This window comes from Psittacula echo (assembly GCF_963264785.1).
Source record: "Psittacula echo genome assembly, chromosome: 3".
Lineage (NCBI taxonomy): Eukaryota > Metazoa > Chordata > Aves > Psittaciformes > Psittacidae > Psittacula > Psittacula echo.
The window spans coordinates 106,717,979-106,741,960 of NC_137736.1; the positions used below are offsets into that span (position 1 = coordinate 106,717,979).

General features: G+C 43.9%; 2 protein-coding genes across 12 annotated transcripts in view; one reads left to right on the forward strand and one right to left on the reverse strand.

Moving 5' to 3' along the window:
• Nucleotides 1-2,500, reverse strand: part of PAN3 (poly(A) specific ribonuclease subunit PAN3) — an 84,548-nt gene extending 82,048 nt beyond the window's left edge. For 4 of the 11 annotated variants that reach the window (XR_013956347.1, XR_013956349.1, XM_080612052.1 and 1 more), the window contains exon 1: nucleotides 1,788-2,493. Coding sequence is in view for 6 of the 11 variants with exons in the window: in XM_080612052.1 (XP_080468178.1) it covers nucleotides 1,788-2,211 (424 nt within the window). In the remaining 5 variants the exon portion in view is untranslated. Of the gene's footprint in view, nucleotides 1-1,787 lie in introns of all 11 variants that reach the window. The other 7 variants (XR_013956346.1, XR_013956348.1, XM_080612050.1 and 4 more) reach the window with 6 other exon arrangements.
• Nucleotides 2,501-9,765: 7,265 nt separating this feature from the next.
• Nucleotides 9,766-23,982, forward strand: part of FLT3 (fms related receptor tyrosine kinase 3) — a gene marked incomplete at both ends in the record, with an annotated part of 41,341 nt that continues 27,124 nt past the window's right edge. Inside the window, 3 exons of the mRNA XM_080613460.1 lie at nucleotides 9,766-9,820; nucleotides 21,682-21,806; nucleotides 23,078-23,280. Coding sequence (XP_080469586.1) covers nucleotides 9,766-9,820; nucleotides 21,682-21,806; nucleotides 23,078-23,280 — 383 coding nt within the window. The remainder of the gene's footprint in view (nucleotides 9,821-21,681; nucleotides 21,807-23,077; nucleotides 23,281-23,982) is intronic.

The following is a 23,982-nucleotide window of genomic DNA, read 5'->3' on the forward strand; positions in this document are numbered from 1 at the left end:
TCTCCTTCCTTTCCTTACTCTTCGTTGTTCATTAGTTCCTTCCTGTAATAACTTCTACCAGTCCAAGCTTTTGGCTCCTATAACTTCAAGGGAGGTGACTTTCCCAGCAGGTATGCACTGATAACACCGAAGTAGGTTTACCCATTCTCGGTGCCCTTGCTCCTCATAATGGGTGCAACTGCAGAGAGCTCTGTGCAGTTTTAAACCTCTAACACATTCAATAGAAGCCAGTTTTTCTCATAACTTCACATTTCAGCAGTACCAACCTCTGAGCACACACAAATTATGAGGGATTTTTTTTTTAGACTGAGGGCTTGAGGAAATTTTGGAACTTTCTTACAGGAACAACCTTCGTCTACAAGCTTTTACCCCCAAGCCAAATTATACACCTTCTCCCCAAGCATGAATCCCCTAGTTTAATAGATTTTAGTGATTTCCTTTCACATAGGGGAAAACTGTATTTTGTGCCTAATTCAGTCCAAAGTAAAAACTAACAAAGATTAACTTATAGCTGCCGAATCTAAGATATTTCTACCTGTAAAAAAATAAAACGGGCAAGAAAGACTTCAGCTTGAACTGAAGCTTGACAAAATTATCAAAATCTGAAAATGGTGTCTTTTAGTAGAAAGTATTAAGCAATTTTATATTACAGGCTCCTCCTGGAATGGTACACACGATAGTGCTGGGTTAATATAAGACACTGACAAGCTACCAGCTAGAGAGATAATAATCCTCAGTGGCACAAGCTCCCCACACCTGGCAAAACAGCAGCTGCATGTTGCTGAAACACTTATCAAGCACTAAAAACCTACATACAGGATGTTCAGCATGGCTGCATGCTAATTTCAGAAAAAACACTGCTGTGACCATATAGTAGTTGAGTCATTTCATGTAAACAAACATCAGATTTATGACAGTAATCAATAATGCAACCAAGCTTGATATACCCATTAAAAGTGGCATGACTTTTTCTTAAGGAGCATCTTTTCCTAGCTGCCAAGTGCTGCTTTACCTACAAAACGAATGGTTATTCAAATCAGTTTACTGCAACATCTAACTATTGGGCCGCACATTAGGAAGATGCATAACCACCCAGTAACAGCAATGCCACTCTGTATGGCATATGGGCGATCTGAACTCTCACCATCTGAGAAGGGGATGTCTATGAAGGCTGAAGAAGCCTTGGAAAGCAACACTTTTAAGCAAATCCTGCTCACAGTAGCAGACACTGTAGATACATATAGCTAGTTACAAGATGATTTTATATATATTTTAATGCAATATTTCAGTAGGAACACTTAAAACTTCTAAGACCTGAAACTCAGCAGAGGTTGCTAGGAAGAGCCCATCCAAAGGTACTACCCCCGAAAGCACAGCCTCACTGCCACCGCCCTCCTACCAGCCCCACTTCAGGCACGGAGGTCCGGCCAACCTGCAGCAGCCCCGGTGCCCCCACAGCCGGCCGGGGGGAGCCCCTTCCCACACACACCTGCCCGCTCTGTCCCATCAGGATCGGCCGGGTCCCCGCTACGTGCCTCCGCCACAGCCCTGTCCCGCCCGCTCGGGACAAACCACCACGGCGCTCAGCACCGGCCGAACCCAGCGGCAAGGCGGCGGGGCGGGCCACTCGGGGACCACCACCGCCACCATGGCTGTTGTTATTTGTTTCCGGTAGCACCACAGCGTGTCGGGGAGCAGGAACAACGCGCCGCCGCCCGCGCCCCACCGCCCCCCTCCCGGCAGCGCCCCCGCCCCACCCCACCGCCGGGCCGCCCCTCCGCACTCACTCGTCAGCCGCGGGCCATCCAGCCCCCCGCCGCCGCCGCCTCCCGCCCCCAGCTCGGCTTTCTTAGGCCCTACCACCGCCGCCGCCGCCGGGCCCGAGCTGGCCCCGTGCGGCGGGTAGCCAGGCCCGGCGGCGGCGGCGGCGGCCGAGGGGATGCCGAGCGGGAGCCCGCCGAGGGGGGCGGCGGGCCCGGGGCCGGCGGGGGAGGCGCTCGGCTCCTCATGCAGGAACTGGCACTCCTCGCCGTAGAAGCAGGTCTTGTCCTTGGCGTAGTAACGGCAGAACTTAAGCTTCACGGCGCCGCCGCCGCCACAGCCGGCCCCCGCCCCGCCGGCCGCCGGACCCGCCACACCAACCCCCGCCGCCGGAGGCGGTGGCCCCACCACCGGCGACGGCGACGAACAGGGCAGGCCGCTGCTGTTCATGGCAACCGCCCCGCCGCCGGGGTCGGCACCATGGGGAAGGAGGGCGGCCGGGAGGGGGCGGGGAGGGGGAAGGGGCGCGGGAACCGCCGTCACCCCGGGCTCCGGCTGCAGAAGAGGGAGGAGGGGGCGACTCCGCGCCTCTTAAAGGGGCCGCGCGGCCCGCGGCGGGGGCGGCAGCGCCTCCTCAGTGGTCCCGGCGCTCGCGGTTGTTTATGCCATTTTCCTCTTCCTGAGCGGCCGCTCGGGCGCGCCTGCGCCGGCGCGAGGCATGATGGGTAGTGTCACCGATTCGGGGCCGGGACGCGCAGTGCTGCGGGCGGAAGAGCGGTGGGTAGGGGTTGTGGAGGTGCAGGCGGGTGAGTGCGGTGTGTGACGGACTGGCTGTGCAGCCGTGCTGGCCGGTTTCTAGCGGCCGGGTGTTACCCGTCCCGCGCAGCGCCAGCCAGCCCTCCGGTAACGCCCGTGCAGAAGGGGCAAACGGCCGGCGCTTCTGACCACCGGCCTCCGCTCGAGCCCGGGGCTGCTGTCGCTCGGCTCCCGCGGGGGCCGCCGCGCTAGTGCTGCCGTTCCCCTCGCGGACAGAGGCCAGCGTACTAGTGATGCGACAGGATCCCGACCGAAGTCACCCTCAAAAGCCATGTATCTCTTTCCTGCTGTAGGCACCCAGCAGCACGCAGAGTGGGGGATTCGCTCTCTCTTGGAATCGAATCGGCGGACGGGCGGTTTTTAATGGGACTTTTGAAGTGTTTTCCTCTGAAAGTGGAGGATAATGTGATGTGAATTTTCAGTGACTCCCTTGCAAAGCTACTCAAGATGTTTCATTAATTTTTCCTCAATCGAATTGTTGGCATAGCTCGTGCAGCCAAAGTGATGTATATATAGACAAAAAAGCAGCATATGTTAAAGTGCATTTGACATTATTTTGCTAAGAAAAACATTTGCTGTAGAATTAAGATTACTTTATTGTCTGTCACAGTCTTCTCTCTTAGTAAAACTGAAAAGAAAATCAGGGCCTGCTTCCAGGATGCTTTGACAGTTTGTACGAAAAGAAATTAAAAAGAGAATGAGCTTTTAAATGTCACATTGGAACAAATTGAAGTCTTTCTTCCTCAGATAAAGTCTTTAAAGACTTCAAGAAGTAAGCGGGCCTTAAGCTGAAATCTGAAGATCACCATTTGTACAGTCAGAATAGTGGCCTCTCCAAGCTTAGGAACCAGATGGGGTGGGGGGAAAGGTGTTTGCTCTGCAAAAAAAAGGTTGGACAGAAAACTAGAATAGGATAAGGCTACAAGAGCCAGAGCTCCAGTTTCAGCCTAGTATCCCAGGAAAACAAGATGAGAGTATCATCTTTCTGTCATTCTCCAGCAATCATTTTCTTCCTTTCAACCGTACGGCAAAAAGTTCACAGCTTCTGTGTTCCTGCAAGTTTAGAAAAGCAAGCAAAAGGATGGAAAGGTCCTCGTGGGTTTTCCAGTAAAATCTCTGGGTAGAAGCTCAAACAAACCACAGTGGATTCCGCAGTGAGGACAGTCTTCATAAACTCCTCAACCATGGGAAATGTCTGAAGACCAAAGTTGGTTTGCATCAATACTGATGGATCAGAGGCAGTCCTAGCTGCTTTAGCTGAGGTACCCACCATGCTGCTTGGTTGTGTATCACTGAGGCCCCTGGCATCAGCATTATGCCTCTGAGGTGTGAAACCAAGGGCTTCCTCACTCTCTGCACAGCTGCACACCAGTGAACACCAGTGGCACTTCCCTCAGCTGCTGGGTGCATAGGGGAATGGGAGGTAGAAGATGTGTTGAGGTAATGTCAGGTGTGGAGGAAGAGAAGAACCCCGTATCACCTTTTGCTGAAGTCCGGTAATCAGCAGCCTATCCCCCCTTATTCCATATATCATGTTCTCTGAAAAAATATCCCTTCCCTTCAGAAAGGTCAGACTGTGTGGACAAGTTACATATGCATGTGAAAAGGGTGGAAGGAGCCACAGAAGGATGTTTGAGAAGAAAAATCTCAGCTTTCACCCAAAGCTTTCCCAGGCTTTGTGGGTCTTTTTATCCAGAGCTTTAGTACTGTGGATTTAATGGTATCAAGTTATCTTACAAGAGATTTCTTGATACACTTAGGGTAATACCTTTTCTGGGTAAACTGGTTGAACGTGAAATGAATTCTTCCAAGCGAAGACTTCAGTTGTGTAGCCACTCCCATTGCTGAAGTGTATTTTAACCTGAGTTTTCAACCTTGTGAATCTGCTTTTCCCACAGCTCTTTTGCTGATCTATGCATATGTCTAATATTACATATACACAGTGAGGTTAGGAACAAGGACACAAAAAGGCTTGTGTATACAAGACCCACATTTTCTCTGTCTGCATGCTGTAGCTTGGGTCGAAAACATTCCCACTGGATGCAGGCAGAGCTGAGATAGCAGACTGGGCAGTACCATTTGATCCTGCCAGCTGGAGTGCCCGGGTAGCAGTGAGATGTGTGGTACCATCCTAAGGGTGTCTGGTGTAAGTGCTGTACCTGATCCAAGCATCAAACTGGTTTGGAAGCATTCCTCATCTTTTCTATGTTCTCTTGGCTAGCAGAGCAGCGTCAATAATGGGAAGAGGCTCAAGATGGCAAAAGCCTCTTTTTGTGGCTCCAGCAAACTCTCATCTCTCCTGTCTCTTCATTTCTGTTCACTATGTATAAGGACTTGGCCTGAAGACTGACCTGCAGCTATTGAGTATGTAGGAGCCTGACACTTTCTCATTAATCATGTGTTCCCCTCCAGAATTCTATTTTTATTGCCTGTTCCTGCTGGTCAGCCAGAGAGCTAAGGAGTCCTGCCGGCCATTCCCTGTCTGCTTCAGCTTGCACTACTACCTTGTGCAATACAAGGAGATTTACTGGACATTCGTGCAGAGTAGTGATTGATGATGTTATCCTTTTTCCACAAAACTAGATCCCCTGTTGAAGCTGGCACCTATATGGAGAGCGCTACCATTCCTCTCCTGAGCACATACAGAGATTTACTTTGCAAGAGATCCAGGGAGCAGGACAAAGGAGAAAGAGATAGATACCCCTGGGTCTTGTCCCACTTTGTAGTTAAGCCATAACTGTGATGTGTTTTCCAACCCAGAAATAGCCAAGTGACAGAATTTGTATGAGCTCTGGCAGAAAGGCAGAATTAATTAAACATTATGAGATGAAAAATAAGGGGGAAAAAGGGAGGTAGAATCTTTGGGAAGGAAATCCCTGCCAACAGCTCTTTTCTCCAGCCAAATCAGGTCGCAAGTGCCAAATAGCTCTCCCCTAACATTCAAATCAGTGTTGAGAAGGCCACGTCTGCTATTGAGAGTGATAATTTCTCTTTGTGTTGACCCAAAATTAACATGTTTAGTAAATCATGTGGAAACAGATCCTGAAGTGCAGGCTGGCATCAGATAATGCAAATGAATATTAATACTTTTTGAGGGATAGGGTTATTGTAGCTGTGATTTTAATTTTTTTTTAAGGCATACGCAAGACAAGTTTTGTAGGTAGAAATCTTGTTAAACCAAGTAGTTGAAAAAAGTAATGCCTAAACACTTTTTTTCAACAGTACCAGTTGGTCTATTGAAAGTTATCTCTACTTACAAAACTGGCCTTGCTTAATGTTATTGAAATGGATCAAAGGAAATGCTTCTAAAAAGAAGTTTTCACATAATCTGAATTTAACCTTTAAAGTCTATCATTATAGTGTATCATTAAGAAAAATAGTTAGCAAGATTTACAAAAATGCAAGCATGATCCGGGTCCACAGTAATATTAGACAAGAATTTAGCATTTGCTCGTTTATTTTTTTTGAAGGAAGAGTAATAAAGCCTGATAGTTCAGGATATACACCAACTGCTATCTGAAGTCTAAGGGAAATTGCCACTCTTGAGGAGATGATTCCACGAAATTAAGGGGCTTTTTGATTTTCCTTTGAAATGTTTGAGAATTACTAATATGGCATTCAGGATATTGGCTTGAATAAGCAGGAACAACCTGCTGTGGCAATACCCATGTGCCCCTAACTAGGCAGTTGTCTTTACTAACAGTACCTGGAAGAAACTAAATGTTGCTCCTAACTCAACTCCCATTCACATGCAAAAAGAAATTCATTCCCACTCAGTGAATTTTGAATTCAAATCAAGTAGCAAATCAGCAGTTGACCCTGAAGTGCTCTTGCTAACACCTACATTCAAAATGTATGCTAACACCTATGTTAATAATATATAAGGCAGAGGTCTAGCCCTAAGCTAGAGTTCATATTAGTACAAGCACTAAAATATAAGTCCAGTTTAACTGTGCTAGTAATCCAGTCATACATTTTAGCTAGAGAGTTTCTTGCCATGTGGCTACTCCTACTGGAGCTGGCTTTATCTAACTGGTGCAGTGAAGACCGACCATAGTGTGACATAGGTTTTTCTCAGTGATGTCCAGTGATAGGACAAGGGGTAATGGGTGTAAACTGGAGCATAAGAGGTTCCATGTGAACATCAGGAAAAACTTCTTTACTGTGAGAGTGACAGAGCACTGGAACAGGTTGCCCAGGGGGGTTGTGGAGTCTCCTACATTGGAGATAATTCAAGGCCCGGCTGGACAGGTTCCTGTGTGATGTACTCTAGGTTACCCTGCTCTTGCAGGGGGGTTGGACTAGATGATCTTTTGAGGTCCCTTCCAACCCTCAGGATTCTGTGATAACTTGGATAAAATACTTGGTAACAGAAAGCACTCTTTCATGGTGGAAAAAACCCAACCCAGCCTACTCACTTAGAAGAGTGCTTTACGTGTGTATGATACATTTGTTGAACCCTCTCTACCCTCAGTCCAGCACCTCTGGGAATAAGGTAATATGCCAGATTTTATAGATTTATTTTGCTTTCGTCCAATAGATATGAACTGTCCTAGCTGATAGCATCTTTCACAGAAGCTTTTAAGCTGAAACATGACATATGCATTGAGACTTCTGATACCAGATCAGCTGAATCACCAGCAACAGTCTCGTGATTAAGAAAGTTAGTGTTAGTTTCATCTTGTCTCAAGCACAAAAAAGTGTAAGATCTTCAATGGCATCCCAGCAGCTTCCACTGCTGAATGCATTAAGTGGAAGAGAAGACAAAGCACTTGACTTACTTGCCGATTTTAAATCAAAGGACAGTCATTTAGTATGTATGTAAGTGTTTGGACAGGTCATTGCCATGCCACCCAACTGCCCATGAGCAGTAAGTAGCTGGGGTAGATGTCTAGTAGTTTCAGAACAGAAGCACAAACTGTCTGCGCCCTGGTTTCTGAAGGCAAAACCTGTATGTAGGTATGGTATTGAAAGGGATACAAGAAAGTACAAGAAAAACATGGACTTAACTGGAGTGAGTCCAGTGAAGAGCCATGAAGAAGTTAAGGGATTGGGGTATTTGACATGCAAGAAGGGGGTGAAAGGGCTGGGGCTATTTATCCTGGAAAAGAGAGTCTTGGATCTTACCAATATGTATAAATATCTGTGGGGGACTTAGACTCCTTTCTCTGGTACCCAGTGACAGGACCAGAGGCAATGGGCACAAACTGAGACACAGGACATTCCACCTGAACGTCAGGCACACATTTTTACTGCAAGGATGGTTGAGTACTGAATAATTGCCTGAAGAAGTTGTGGACTCTCCATCCTTGGAGATACTTAAAACCTTACTGGATGTGCTCTGAGGCAACCTGTGCTAGCTGATCATGCTTTCAACATGGGACTGGACTAAGTGATCGCCAGAGGTGTTTTCCAACCTCATCCATGCTGGGAGTGAGTACCAGTGAGGGCTGTGGAAAACAAAAAGGCAACCTGCTAGCTAGGAAATCCTGTTGCCAGCATGACATTTCCCTGCTTGCAATGATTTCTCTAGGGCCTGTGGAATCCTACACTTCCTTTCCCAGTTTTTGAATCCTTGCAAATATGTACCTCCCTAGTTTTCATATAATTTCAGCTCCTTACTTTGAACTGCATCACATACAAACTTGTCTCCAGCACCAGAGTACAATGTTATTGCCCCAGTTCTCTAGGGCAGTCTTGTGAGAGATCATCCACTTGTCTTTGCTAACAATGGTGGTCTCAATACCATTTCCCCCATTGTCCCTGCAATTACCTATGGGACATTTTCTGTGGCTTCTTTTACCTATGATATGTCTGTCTGTTTCTAGCCCATCTACATTTTTATTTAATCTACCCTAATTCAAAAGAAGCTATTTACCAGGTATCAGTAAAAAATAAAAGTATATAGGTATCACCTCTGACAGGTTTCTGAGAACACCTTACTGATGCTGAATTTATTTTTTAGGGATTCTTTTTTATCCAAGTTCTGGACAATTGCAGAATGGATGCTTAGTCCCTAGCAAGTAAAACTGTAACTGATTGAATAATGTAATGAAATATACTTTCAGATATAAACTGTAACAGTTGAATGAATAATAAAAATACCCCAGTGTATCCTGTGGGATCATGGGGCAGATGCTCCAGCTTATCCCTTAAAACTGGATCCGCTTTCTGCTTGGGGCTGTGACGTGGGGCTGTGGCAGCTGGGGAGACCTTCGTGCTCCACTGTGATGTCCTGTCCTGATACAAACAAGAGGCCTCACTGGGGTGAGCAACTTCAGCCAGGGCCAGGATTGTTCTACCCTTTACACACCAGTGACTGGGAGACAATGATGAAGCAGGTCCTGGCATGCTACACTCCAAGGAAGGCAGCAAGTGGGGACAGGCTAAGGGCAGGGGTGCTGTGTTCCTAGAGACTCATGTCTGAGGGTGAGCCTGGAGACTTTTATTTTTATCCCCTTGACAAATCATTTGCAAAACGACTTCAGAGCAGCTGTAGCTCAGTATAAACCTCCTGTGGACAGTGCTAGTTCCCTCTTCCCCTGGTGTAAACACAGCCCAATGCCAAAACCCCGCTCCCCATCCGTTGGCTCATGGAGGTGACGGCAGCAAGTCCTCTGTCACTAGCAGACCAAGCACTCACCCAGCGCAGGAAACCTCCCTCAGCCCACGATGACAGATACGCCAGGGTGTTCCCATGGAATCACACTAACTTTGGATTGTTTTTTTAAGCTCTTTAGCTTGGCAGTGACACTTGTTCTCCCCCTCATCAATACTCAGATAAATTATGCAGACTGCTGGTGCATGAAAGCAGAAACTATAATTGCTTCAAAACCAAGAATTGAGGTGAGACAACAAAAAATCAGCTGCACTAAATTTACCCAAGAAAATAGGTTTGTGTAGAAGTGTGAGTGAAGAGGTAAAGAAACGGGCAAGGACTGAGCAGCTGGAGTGGAGGCAGCTGTTTGGCTTGGCAGAGGCATTCTCTGACAGAAGGAAGATGCTCCCCGACTTTCAGAGAGGCCCCTCTTCTCCCTGTACCACAGTGTTTCCTTCAGACTGAGGTCTCGGAACCTCGATTTTGAAGAAGTGGTTTCACTGTGGGCAGTGACGTGCACCCTTAAGGCAACCACCTGCATGACTCAGTTTCACTCACTGGGGCTGGGGGACTGCAGGGCATCACCAGCCATGGCAGCAGGCTGGCCCCGTGGCCACCCCGATGGAAGCCCATTTCAGCTAGCAGGTAAAGTCTCCTCATGCTCCTCCTTGGACCCTTTCCTCTCCATTTCCCAGTCTCTCACTCATCACTTCACACCTTTCCTTTTTTTCACCTTTGACTTCTTATCCATTCATTTTCTCTTGCATCTTTTTTTTCCTGGCCCACCTTTCTCCTCTCTTCTGGACGTGCTGTTCTCTCTCCCATAACCCTATTTTCTCCCAGTCCAGCCTGGCTTTTGCTCTCACTGCATCTGACACATTTCTTGCTCAAATATTTAAGAGCATTAAATAAGAGTATTAAAGTATTTAAGAATACTGATTTTTTTGTTTTCTTCTTTCTGGTGTAAATGTGTTCCTGGTGTTAATGCTAGCTTGACCTGATCACATTAAGTAATATATCTGCAATCTCCCAGGTAAATAATCTGCTAATCAGATACCTTGGTAGAGTGGAATATGATGCATCTGTATCTTACCAGGTTTTGTTGTTGTTATTCAATGATCTAAATAGAAGAAGGCATGATATTAATATCTGAAAGTGCCTTTAATTCTTTTTTTTCTTTTTTTTTCTTTTTTTTTTTTTTTTGTTAGAAGGAAGAGTGTTGGATTTTAAAGCTTGATTTCCTCTACAAAAATCTTCCCAACAATTAGCTGTTAAGAGAAAATGAAATAGTGTTTGTTTCCATCTCAAATGCCTGAAACTATTCTTCTCTAACTCTAAAATGAATGTCTTACTCCTATCAAACATGATCTTGCTGATTCAAAATCCAAGACTGAAAAAAAAGAGAGTGGTTTTTTTTTTTCCTGATTGATGCAGTTCTAATGCATGCCTGGGAAAGTTATTTAACTAACTGCAGTCCATTTTCAGCTCTATATACAAGGATAATAATACTTACTTCAAAGAGCAATTGTTAGATATTATTCATTCATGGCTGAAAGTCTAGGTTGAGCTATTTGAAGAGAAGGTGGAGTAGAAATGAAAATGAGTATTCTATGATCTCATGCTTTGCATGACTGATGATACTACTACTAAGCAAACCCTGTCAAAGAGGGGTTTCTGTGTTTTCTTCTTGACTGAGCTTTGCTAGTCTTGTAGGCTGCATACCAAAGTAAATAAAAATGATTAGCATTTGGGATGTGATGGTGTCCAAAGGCCCCTGCAAGGGATAGACTTCAACAGGGCTAAGAGTTCTGCAAAGACAGCAAAAGGTGTGAGAGCCCCAAGGTGTGATTATTCTCCAGGACAACTGATGTTCTTTCTGTTGAGGTGTCATTTAGTCAAGGCAAAGTACATAGGGAGGCGGTGTTACTTCTTGTAAGGCTAGCTATTATAGGAAAAAGCAGCAAATCTTTTGGATATACAAGCCAGCTAGAATTTGAAGGATCAGATGTGTAGCTGACAGCAGAAAGCCTGGGAACTGCTAGCTCCATACGTCTCTCTATAGCAGATCACTCTTTAAAAGCAACTTTGATGTCAATATCATAAGCATTCAATTAATTATATGTAATTTCTTAAATATGCATGTGTTCCTGTTAAGAATCTATAGGTTGTCTAGAGATAAAGCCTAGTATTTGTATACTTGTCAGAGAATATCCATATGATGAACTAGAATCATCAGAAACTGCAACACTTCACCAGCAAAGAAAAGCTAAACTGTAATAAAACCTAGAGGAGAATCTCCACAATATCTGTAGAGTTAAGGCACCACGTCATTCTTTAAACTATAGTCTCAGAACTGCTAAAGTTGCAGGAAAGAAGAAGCATCTTGCCTGTGTTATTTGCTGGGAATAAATGCTTCCCAGCAGCAAGGAATGTAATAGCAAGAACTTTGGAAAGCAATATATAGAATACAATATATATGTAAATACAGCTATATATATTAAAAGCACTATTCCAGTTCCTCATGTTCTTAACTTTTTCTGGTCATCCCAAGCAATAGCTTGTGCTTAAAGAGAATATTATCTAGTATACAATTAGCCTTGCATTAGTGGATGAGGTGGGAGGGTGGACGAGGCTTGGGAACTGAAGGAGTAGTAGTTTCGTGTTTTACAAATTAGAGAATTTAGTGATGAACAGAGACTTTCGGTGACCTTTCTCATGAGGGAAGTTTTCCACTAGCGACTGCTCTTGCTCCCTTTTATTTTGTGCACATGCTCTTACTGAGAGCTGTTCGTGAAACCCACAACTTCGGGGATGGAGAAATGAAGCTGTGAGATGCTGACTGAGATCTCCCTGTGGCTGGCAAATAAGAGGAAATTTTATGTGCAAGAACTGCAGGCTCAGGCCCTAACAAGCTCTGGATCAGACAATGGTGTGTCTGATTGCACAAAGTATAGGACAATACTTTTGAACACCGCTCCACAGAACATACAAGTGTCCATTACATTCCTATGGCAGAGACCCAGGAACAGATGGGCCAGCACACTTCTCTTTCCTAAGGAGAACCTCAGAAATGCTTGGGACCCCGCCACCTGCAGGATCTGTCCATCTCCCAGCAATACACTGATTTCTCTCTGAAGAAACAGCTGACAAACATTCCAGAACAAGTTCAGGCAGCAAGCCCTACCACTGGCAGGAAGGTGAAATCAATGAGCACCCCAGGGGGAATCAAGTTTGATCCTGTCTCTTTCCAAAAACATGCAAAAACCTGGGTGCAAGCTGGCTGTGAATGTTGGATAAGGCCAGTACATGGTCTGCTTACTCAAGGAAACAGTCATGCCCAGCAGAACATACTTTCACAGTTATCTATCTCCAAGTACTTTGTGGACCAGAACATAAGGTATCACTTCCAAAGATTCCTGAATCTGAAAGGAATGTTTAGGAAAAGGGTTATTTTCCAGTGAAAGTAAATGCAATTTAAAACCATGTGTGATTTAGTTCGAGGTTCAGCCCCGCTTGCTTCATTCCCCTGAACCTCCCTTTTCTCCAGAAAATTCCAGGTTACCCATATTTCAAGCTACTGAGAAGCTGGAAGATCCCCAGAGCGCAGCCTGAGTCCCAGGGCCACCCCCGTGTCTCTGCCCAGTGGTAAACGTAACACTAGAAAAGGACAAGGACTGCTTAATCCCAGTGATTGTACGCTTCTAAAAGGAAAATAAAGACCAAAAAATCAGTCCAGAGCCAGCAAACAGAACATTTCTCAAATGGGTAGGAAGGCCTTATTTCCCATATGGCTTTATCCTAGTGATCTTAATAGAAATGCATTTAAGAAGATGCTCTAGGACTCTAAATGCAAAATGCTTCCTTAAGGAATCTGTAACCTTCAAACACAGATAATGCCCTAAAAATGGCTGGTGTGGTTGAAGGACAGACTCTTCTCTGTATTTTATGACAAATAAGATAGCTAGACAGATAGATAAGTGGATAAACATTGTGTGCCTATGTCCCATCCAAAGGAAGCAATGCCTCCCTATTTTTTCTAAGATGTTTCCTTAAAAACTGCTGAAAAAATTGAACAGGGTAAACAAACAGGAATGCTGCCTTATGGCCTGGATAATTAGCTCTGTTACTGCTGTAAAAGTAAGACATTATTTACTCCTTTCTTTGTAGTCTAAGCTTAATGGTGTAGATAAGATTTCTAATGGGTGAGATACAAGAGCTGGTTTGAAAAGTGTTTTATTGTTACAGCGTGCTCTTTAAAGAATGTATTGGATTTTACATTTGTACAACTGCTTGGGAATTGCTATTCTTTTTCAACACTAACGTCATAATGATGCAAGTAAGAACAATTGATTAGGGGGTTTCGTTCATTCTTACCAAATTTGGTACCAAATACCAACCACCATTTTTATCAAATACCTTGGATTCATTTTTATCTTTTCATATTTTGTAGCGAAACCATTCTCTCCTGCTCTTCTTTCTGTCCATCCTTCCCCCTTGCACAATTGAGGCCTTCGGTGTTCCCTCCTCACCCCTTTTTCCAGGAAAGAAAGGATACATTCAGCTATGGAAACTGTTGGTTTGATTCAAAAGAGAAGTTTTACAATACCAGGATGACTGCTAGTATCATTTCATTATCTGCCATCATCTGTTTTCATTTATCTTTGAGGCAGAACTTTTTCTCCTTGCTAATGAGGTGCCAGGAATCTCATACCTTTGCCTTTAGGTGTTTAAATAAAGTGGTCCTTGCTTGCAAGAAGTTAGTAATTCCACTAATGTCAATAGAAGTGTTAGAGTGTGTCAGGTAATGAGACTGGAGTACTTACACATGGAGTAGTTTGTTGGGGTTTTTAAGGAGTTAAAGAAAACTTACTTATGTCATTAGAGGAGTTGTACCTGTTTGCTTTGCTTCATGGTTGTCTATCCAGCTTTTTAATGGCATGAACATGCTATTTCCATGAGCAAACATCCTCTAGAGAACAGTCAAGAAAAAAGACAGCCCAATGCCACTTTCTGATTCCTGAGGGACCTCTGTGGTCACCAGCAAAAATTGCCCTCAGAATTGTCCCTTTGTTCACAGGATCACAGAAAGCTTGAGGTGGCAAGGGACCTCTATAGGTCATCTGGTCCAACCTCCCTGCTCCATGATGGCCACCAATGGCCAGCTGTCCAGGACAGGTAGCTTCTGAATATCTGATGATGGAATCCATTGCCTCTCTGGACAACCTGTGCCAGTGCTTGGGCACCCACATGGCGAAAAAGTTTGTGTCATTGCCTCTGGTCCTGTCACTGAGCACCACTGAAAAAAGCCTGGCTCCATCCTCTTTGCACCCTCCCTTCAGGTATTTATATACATTGATAAGATCTCTATGACCCTTCTCTTCTCCAAGGTGAACAGTCCCAGCTCTCAGACTTTCTTCACAGGAGAGATGCCCCAGTCCCTTAATCATCTTTGTGGCACTTTGCCGACTTTGTTCAGTATGTCGGTGTGTCTTATGCTAAGAAGCTCACAGGTGTGTCCTCTCAGTGCTGAGGGGAAGAACCTCTACCTGCTGGCAAAACCCCACTTAATGTGGCCCAGGATACCATTGTCCACCATACTTTGTGGGGTGTAAAGATCTGAGTAATGTGGGAGTCAAGAAGCAGCTCTCCTGAGAGGATGGAAAATGTGGGCAGGAAGCAGAAGAACCAGCCACAATGTAGGCTCTTCCTCAGAAAGGGAGGTTGCCATGGCAGCTGAGGTTCACTGCCTCTGCAGACACTTTTCAGCCACTTACCAGAAAGGGGTGTCCTCAGGTTTCCTGTCCTCAGCCATTTTCCTGGCTGTAATGGCCCAAACTGTGGGTAGAGCAGCAGGGACTGCATTGAGCTCCCTCTGACCACAACCCTCAGCAGAGAGGGCACCGTGAGATCACAGCTCAGGGACCTGTGAAAGGGCTTTCATTCATTCAGCTAGCCTATATAAAGCAGACAAAATGAATAACAAACAAAACAATAGTTCAGCTGTTCGAGCAGTGCCTTTATCTCGGACTCACAGGGAAGGGAGGCAGGAAGTTATCTTAGTGAAATGAAAGGCAAATAAGGGTTTGAATACAACCCTGCAGTTCTTCCTCACCCAAGCTCAGGTAAACAAAAAACAGAAGAGGCAGGACAGAGATAAAACAGAGCTAAATGTCTTGCTTGCTTCAGCCGTCAGCATTTGCTTTGTGCTAAGAAGAATTCTTTTGGATTTTTTTTTCAGATAAAATCCATGAGTTACTGACACAGACTTAGAACCCAGAAGGGTGATTGCAAAGCAGATCTATAAATCAAAGAGCAGCAAGGTGCTAGTGCCAGTTTGTTTTTAGCAAAGAAGCCTGCAACACCTAAAGCAGTTGGGCTGCTCATAAATGTACGTAATCCCTTAGTAACAGCAACTCATTCCCAGAGGAACAGCAAGGAACCTGTACTCAGTAGGCCAGTTATATGATTAGAAAGTCTGAAAAATGATGGAATGTATAAAGAAATCAAACCAGATTGCTATTCATCCTAGCTTAAACAAAAGCTGAAATCACAATCTGAATCACAGAACATGATCTGGATATCAGTCTGCAATAAAGCAAATGGCAAAAGTAGTCAATAAAGTTGGATATGTAATAGTACCATGTGAAAAATATGCCTGCGCTTTGGGTAATCATTAGCTAATTTTTACTACATAAGGCACTAGAGCAAATGTATCTGTAACTTATCAGCATAAGAACAGGAGACGCTCTGCTGACTCCCAGCTACCTGTTTCGTTAGAGAAGGTTTTGTTTGGTTCTCTGACAGAGGAGTATAAAATACTGTGATACCTTACTTAAAATCTTCAGCCATTTTAATTATTCTTGGTGTAATTTATTATTCTGTGTAATTTATAAGCTGACTGCAATGAGCCATAGGCAGAGCTGCTGACAGTCCTCCTCCCAAAGAAAAAGTATCAGGATCAAAAGGTGCAATTTTATCCAAAAGATGAAGTTTGCTGAAATTTGTACCAAAAATATGTTAGGACATAACAAGACAGAGGACAAGTTCCTGGAAATGGTGGCCAAGTCACTAGATACATTTTTTAAAAAAATGTGGAAGAGTAAATTTCTTGCAGCTGTTTTCATCTGGGACCTGAAAATGGGGAGCTGAGGAAAAGAGCAGGAAAATTCAAAATATGAAAAATTAATTTGTGGACAGTGTTCTCTGCTGCATGTGGCAAATTCGGTTGGAATAGGCAGCTCTTGGCAGTGGTGTTCCCAGAGACAGACTGAGCAAACTTCTCTCTCATATGTTGGAAAAATGATCTTCTAGATTCAGGCATATATTAGATCTGGAAGGACAGGGAAAACAAAATTCTTAGACAGAGGCAGTGTAGTTTTACTGCAGGAGCTGACATAAAGTAAGTTATGCCTTTCCTGGCATTTGCACGGGATGAATTAGACATGGTTTATTCACTGTGACAAGTTCTGGTTTAATATCTTTTCAGATTTGAGACCACTATAATAAACAGAGCACTACCTACCTGAAAGTGTTCTGCTGACTAGGAAGTTTTCACTGTGTTCACATGAGCTGTTCTTGGGCAAAAATGCCTTTATTTTTAATTGATTTTTCAAACCGATAGAACCGAGTCAGAATCCTGCCTGTGCCATGCAAGGACAGACGTGGGGTCTTCCCAGGAAGGGTCAGCATTTTTAAGCTTTCTGCCTTTTAACAGAAGATCACAACACGTTTGTGGACTACCCTGTTGCGCGGGGCTGCGCGGGTCGCGAGCGGCTGCACGGCGCTGTGCGGGGCTGCGCGGCGCGGTAGCGCCCCCTGGCGGCCGCCGCCTGCCGGCCCCCGGGCGCTTCCGTGCCGGTGTTCGTAGGTGTCGGTCCCTCCGTGAACCGAGACCAACCTCTCAGGTAGAAGAGCCCCGGGAAGAAACAGCGTGTAATGCCACAGCCTGAGCGGCCTCGGGTGGTGGAAGCGTTGTCAGCTGATCCAGCTGGGAAGATAACCCAGGTGAAGGGTTGAAAGCAATGCAGCAAGACTGGCAGGTGACAGGGCAATGTATAATAGCAGTGTTGCTCCTTGTTATTAGTTCTTTACTCAGCACACAGAGCCTAATTAAGCACTTTCCAAACCCACACAGCCTCCTCTACGCTCGTCTTCTCACTGCTTTCCTGCTAGGTGACTCAAATCTAGAGATTCTCATCCACTAAACCCTCCCAGAGAGCTACCACACTCTATAGTGTTTTTTTCCTCCCATCTCAAATCTCAATCATGTTTGAACATGACTGGGAATAATTAAATTGCTTCACGTGATGTTTGTTGTATTAACTGGTAAGACCAGATAAATGACTGGTCCTAACCGAGAGGTACCATATCTGGTGTTACAGCAACTACTCACAATTAGCATGAGCTGCAACAGAGGCGTCTTGTCGCCCACTTTGCTTGTTGAACCTCGTTCTAGCAGTTGTTATTCTGCAAAATAGATCAACACCTCCGGCCTCATCATCATTTGAGAATGAACTCACAGGTTGAGTTTTTTTGGGAAGTATTTAAGCTGAAACAGTGAAGACACCAAGGAAAGAAGGTGTGCTGAAAGATGGGGAAGGAGAAAAGTTAAGTTTGATGGGAGAGAAATAAGATATGGGTAAAAGGTAGGAATTCATTTAATATCAGCTCTTTCTACCTATCCTACCTCCCTGTGATTTTTATCATATTTATATTGAGTAAAATTCTCATTTCAGGATCCACTGCTTTGGGAGTGATTTGAGAAAAAGGCAACCACATGCAAAGTTGTGGGGGTTTTGGGGGATAATGCATGGGTATTAGGCTCCTCCATGTTACCACTATTACAGATTTGTTTCTGGCAGCATATGGATGTGAGAGGACTATAGCTTCCCTGGAAAAAAGGGTCATTCTAGCTTCCCTGATCAGGAAGAAAATTTTGGAAAGTTGATCCAGAGAGTCTCACCCAAGGAAAATGGTCAGAAGACAAATAAGAAGCTAAACATAGCTTTCTTCACATCAGTCTCTCGAAGCTGTGAAGCAGAGTGGAAGACTCTTCTATGTCTAGGGAAGGCCTGACTGCTATGCAAAATCCCAAGCTGAAGACAACCACAAGATTGCATCTCTCGGTATAAAGAGAAAGGTTTTCTCTTCATGCTTCACAATGTTCCAGTTCCTCAGCTATTCTCTTTCTGCTAAACTCAGGCTTTCAGCGTATTTTGGAGAGACTTTCCCAGTTTTCCAAAGGCTGCTTTTGTCACCCCTTATCTGAAAATAAAATTTTGTAAGCAGTTCCATTCGGTGAACCAGCCTATAGCTGAAATACCTTAAGTGTAGCTTCTTGGTTTGTTGTCTCTTCAGTAGATTCAGGCCTTTCTTATCACTACCATAACATGTGAGCCCACCTTTTGACTTGCACAGGCATTTCCCCATGTATGTGCCTCTATATCTTGATGAAATCCTGGCTCAGTTTTTATGCACCTAGAGGTTTTTCTGACTTCAATGAGGACAAGACTTCTCCTAGTGAATATATTTTTGTACAGCCTATGAAAAGATAATGAAAATGGAAAGCAGGCATAAACAAACATTGTTCAGTGGCAGCGATTTATTTACATTCCAACTTCACTGCAGTTCAGCAATACACAATATGATTATGCACACTACATATTTGATACTCCTTGCCCACTGCTTTTAGTCTCGGCAGTTCTTACTTTGGGCTTTTGGGAGGATGACTGATGTGCAGACCATAACAGCAGTCCCTGAACAGGCCAGCAAGAAGCTGAAAGACCGAGACAGTGAATTGGAGCATTAACACTTCCCAGTATTTTTCTTGATTCTGCTTTTTCTGAAAAGCTCATCCATGCTCTCATTTTCTGTTTTGTCAGTGTGATGTATTTCTCTAAGACCTACACGAGTTGAGAGCACTCCATGTCATGTAAATACTTCTGACTATCACGTTAACCTTTATTTTTCTTTCTGTAAAGCAGCTAGAATCATTTCAGGTTCAAAGTATTCTTCTTAACCCTAAAAACCTTATTGGATTTCACAGGAATAAAGGTGGAGGACAGCAGTGACAAGCTTTAGCAGTTAACAGGACAAGGAGACCCATTTTCTCTTATACCTGAGGGTGTCAGGGTGCTCACTACTCCCTCTTCCAGCATATACTCCCACATACCATCCTTTACAGATGCATTTCCAGTTCATCAGACACCTTGTTTGCATGTCTGCTCATGGTCTGGTTGCTACATCTGTCTGCTTCTGCCTGGATTTTAACTGCAAATCTTTTCTCTGTTTAAATACACCTTTCCCTTTCCTGCTGTGGTGTTAGGTATCTAACTGACAAGGCAATGTGAACAAGATGGAGTAATGCCAGGGGTAAGTTGTCTTGGCTTGTACAATCAGAAGCTAAAACTATTCGCAGATCAGGAAGCTGAAGGGAATGCTCAACAGGCCAAATGAGTTGTAACTTTTGAGGTCCTATTTTCAGGTGGCTTCAGCTAGGGCATCTTAGATATCAGTGGACATAGGTGGGTTTCCAGCAGCTAAGCAAGCCCCTGGCTGTAAGCTGGTCAGATGATCTCTGGTTTGGAAAGGGTGAAAAGTAAAGTGACCAACAGACAAGCAGAAGTGGAGAAAGCTGAGCAGAGAAGGACTTGGTGAAAGGCCAGTGGGAGGGCTGGAAACCTGGTTTGTGTTGATGGAGAGGAATTCAGCATGCTTGGTGTAGATACCTAATGCATACCTGCCTTTCGGCTGCCCTCTGGCACTCACTGTCTCAAGAAGTGCCAATATTATCTCTATAGCTAAGGGAGGGAGGTACATGTCTTCACAAAGAAGTCCTGTTCACCTTTCTTAGGATGGCAGGCAGACAGGATCTTCCTCAGAGGTCTGTAACAGCAGACCACTGCCTGTGTATGCTGTGGAAAGGTGGCACCAAAAATGAAGTGTATGTTAGGTGCCTGAATGTGAAGGACTCAGACTTAATCCATATTTGCCAAGAGGGTTCAGAAGACGTTGTCAGGGTGTTGCCAGATTAGAGCTCAGGCAGCTCCAGAAGGTACAAACATCACAGAGGGGATGGCAGCAACTCTTGCTCATTTCTTCCTTCTACCAGTTTTGCTCCTTCCATCACCTGCAGAAACAGTTTCATTACTTTCATCCTTCAAGTGCCTCCTGATGTACTTAACTTTTTTCCTTCTTTAAACTCGGCAGCTTGCTTCATGTCCAACCATCTCAGGAGCTGGGAGGGCTTAGGGGGAAGGAAAAGCAGAAAACCAAAACCTGACAGCAGAAATCTTCCAAGTCACCAGGAGAGAGATGTTATTTTATGATTCAGTGCTGTTGAGAGCTGGCTTTAGGGAATTAATGGAAATCAGACACATTTCACCCTGCCAGTTATTCAGTCTTACTTCTGTTTATCTTATATTGCTTACGTGCAATGATGTGAGCATGGTTACTCTATAGCTCCTTTAAGATGAAAAGGTGACTTCTCGAGCTGCGGTCCCAGTAGAAAGGCTCATATGTAGCATTCCAGAGACATGATGCCTTTGAGGCACAAGCAGCTTTCCCACACTGCTTCTTATGTGTAAGAAGAAACAACATCTACTACTTCTACTAGGACTAGGAGCTGCCCTGGCTTTATAAGCAGAAAGCCAGGGAGGTATGGAGGAAAAGAAAGCCGTGGGCTTACTCTTCCTTGTGCTCCACTTTCTGCATTTGTTTTCCTCAAAATAGTGTGAATTGCTGCCTTATTTGCTTCCTGGAGGGGAAAGAGCTCAAGGCTGTGAATGGCAGCTCGAAGGAAGAAGGATCTAACCTGCACCTCTCTTGTGAGCTGGGGTACACAATTCCACACCAGGAAGGCTCAGGAGGGTGTCCAGTATGTCAAATCAAATAGAGCCGGTCCTGGACGGAAGGGAAAAGGAAGACATGATCTTGAGTCCTTGGGTGAGCTCAGCGTGGGCTCTGAAGGCAAGGTGGAGGACATTATTTTGCCATTGCAAGTCAAAGCAGGAGTGATCGGAGAGTGTTTCTGACTTGGACACCGCCTCAGTGTTGATGAGAGGGATGGTGCATGATCATCCTCTGACGCACACCAGGCAAATGTTGACCTGCAGCTGCAGGGGTAGGTGCTGCAGGGCCCTTTCCAACACACAGATGCAGAAGTGATCTGCAAGAGAGAGCTTGTGTTTTATAATGTGGTTTCTAAAGGAGCCTTCAGAACATATAGATGCTTTTGTCTTCAGATATTTTCTGCAATATTATGGGACATACATCTAAAGTGTGAGGTACCTATGCCTTTGAAAGGTTCTTCAAATAGTGCTTCCACTAAGCTTCAATACACAAATGCAGTATTTGCAAATGCATACAATATATCTGCATATTCCTTTTGCCTTTTCTTTTTATAGGATGTAATCTTTCTACAGCTTTGTTGTATTTTATTTTTACTAAGATGATTATCCCAGAGCAAAGATCTAGACATGATTACATTTTCTATTTCTGTTTTACAGTTCTTGTTATGACAGCAGTTACTTTCACTTCTGCAATAAAACAAAATACATCTGAGATTATGTGTGTTTTAATCAGCCAGAAGGATGAAGGTTCAGGAACACCAGAGACTTTGGTATCTCCCAAGGTAATATAACAGAGAGCTAGTTGCTTATCAAATACTCCTGTCCATTCTAGAAATGGCTTCCCAGAAGTTAACAACACCCTAAACCTTTAGGCTGTGAGGATGTCACAGTCAAAATAACCGGGGTTATGCCAAATATGACTAGAGGAGGTCACAATTCATACTTTGAAAGTGTAAATAGATAAGTATCACTTTTCTCTAAAACTGATTTTTTAATTTCTTGATGCTGTCTCACATCAGCATGCCTGAATATTACTGAATATTGCTCCAAGGTAGTCTTATGGAATCTTTTTCATTCCTGGACAAATAAATAAAAAATTCGGATAACAAATGAAAGTACAGTAGCCAAAGCTGTGGCATCCTTGTATCTGAAAGGCAGAATATGGCTGCTATCTCTAAATACTTCTCAGATCAAGCTAAGGGAAAAAGAAGGAGGAATGAATGAAAAGAACCAAGGCCAGGCAGAGTGCAGAGCAGAGGATGCAATGAATTCTGTCCTTTCATACACTTACACCAGGTAAATTTCACCTGCCAAAGTCATGAAGGGAGACATTTAGGACTACTCTTCAGATGGAGCTATTTACTTTCCACCTTTTGCTGCAGCTGAGCTTAGAGACTCATAAATCCATTGGTGGCTTTCAGAATGACTGTGGAATATTCTCCTTCTCTTTTCAATTCTCCTTTAGCCATACACAATGGTGAGGAAATGAGAGGTGTGAAGGCACCCAGACCAAATGTTCCTTACCTAGTATAGCGCCAAAGGAGTCGAGGAGCAGTCTAGCCAGGTGATGCAGTAACAAGCAGTGGGATGCTAAAAAATACCCAAACGTTCTGTCCCTGCCTTTGCATTGAAGTCGCAGACAGAAAAGTTGTATTATAGTTCTGTGTCTTCCTATGGTTCTACATGAAAGGAAACAAAAATGAGAGTAAAGAATTGCCTGTATCACTAAGGGAAACTATCATGTTTCTGGCAAAAATTTTTCTGTGATGTCTGTTTAAAGAACAGAATTAACTGATTTAACTGGAATCCTATAGAGTTTCATCATGCAGTAGAATGCAACATATTTATGAAAAGTTTGACAGTAGAAATGATAAAACAAAAAAAAAGGTATGATGGTGTTATTTCAGTATGATTTCTATTCATATTTGAACATTATGAGGCAGTTTATGAAAGCTTTTCTAGAAGAGCATCCTTTAAAAATATTTGAATGCAAAAAAAGCAAATAAAATTGATTTCTAATAAACACATAACAGTCTGTCCTCTTGCATTGCAGATTTCTAACATTTTGGAAGATCTTGGGTGTTATTTGAATTCTCAAGGAACAGAGAACATCTATGAACCAACTACAAATGTGGAAGTTAATGTCTTTGAAGATATTGAATTAAGAGTAATAATGAACATTTCTAATATAATTTCATGCTTCTGGTTCTTTAAAGAGAGCAAAGCGTGTAAACCTTCTTTGGACTCAGAGAATCGGTGAGTCAGAGGATGTACTGGTGCAAAGATCCTTTAAGAGATCATTTCTTTTAGGATACAAACGGAATATTTTCTGTGACTGTGCTTGCATTTAATTTCATGTTATGCATTATCTTTTTAAACTTTCTAATCTTCCTTCACAGTTGTCAGCTGGCAACACATTACTGATTGTCATTTAGACTCATACATATATGAATAGTTTGGAATAAGCTTGTTCTGTGAATTTGTATAGCATTATGCATAGGGATCTCCAGGGACTTTCTGGCATTGATCAATTTAGCTTTGCAGTGCTCATGTAAGGCAAAATTGTGATTTTATAATCAAAGAAACTGAGGTATGAAGAATTATGTGACTTGGTAGGGTCACACTGTAGATCAAGGACAACAACAGGAACAACATTCTAATTCTCACAGCCAAACCTGATTTGGAACCTGAGGCTTGATTATTGCCTCCCCCTGCAAAACATGTGGAATGGGACTGTAGGTAAAGCATTTCCCTTTGGGCCTCCCAGCTGTCCTAAGCTCAGGAAGTCCATCCTTCTCAAACCTCAGCATTAAGCATGTGGTACCTGTGGTTTTAAATTCCTATGTGCTGCTTTTGTACGAAGATACGTGATAAAAACACTTCAGGTTGAAGGGTTTTATGTAAATAATGAAGACTAGTATTTCTTAAGGCTTTTTGCAAGACTGAGGAACATTTTAT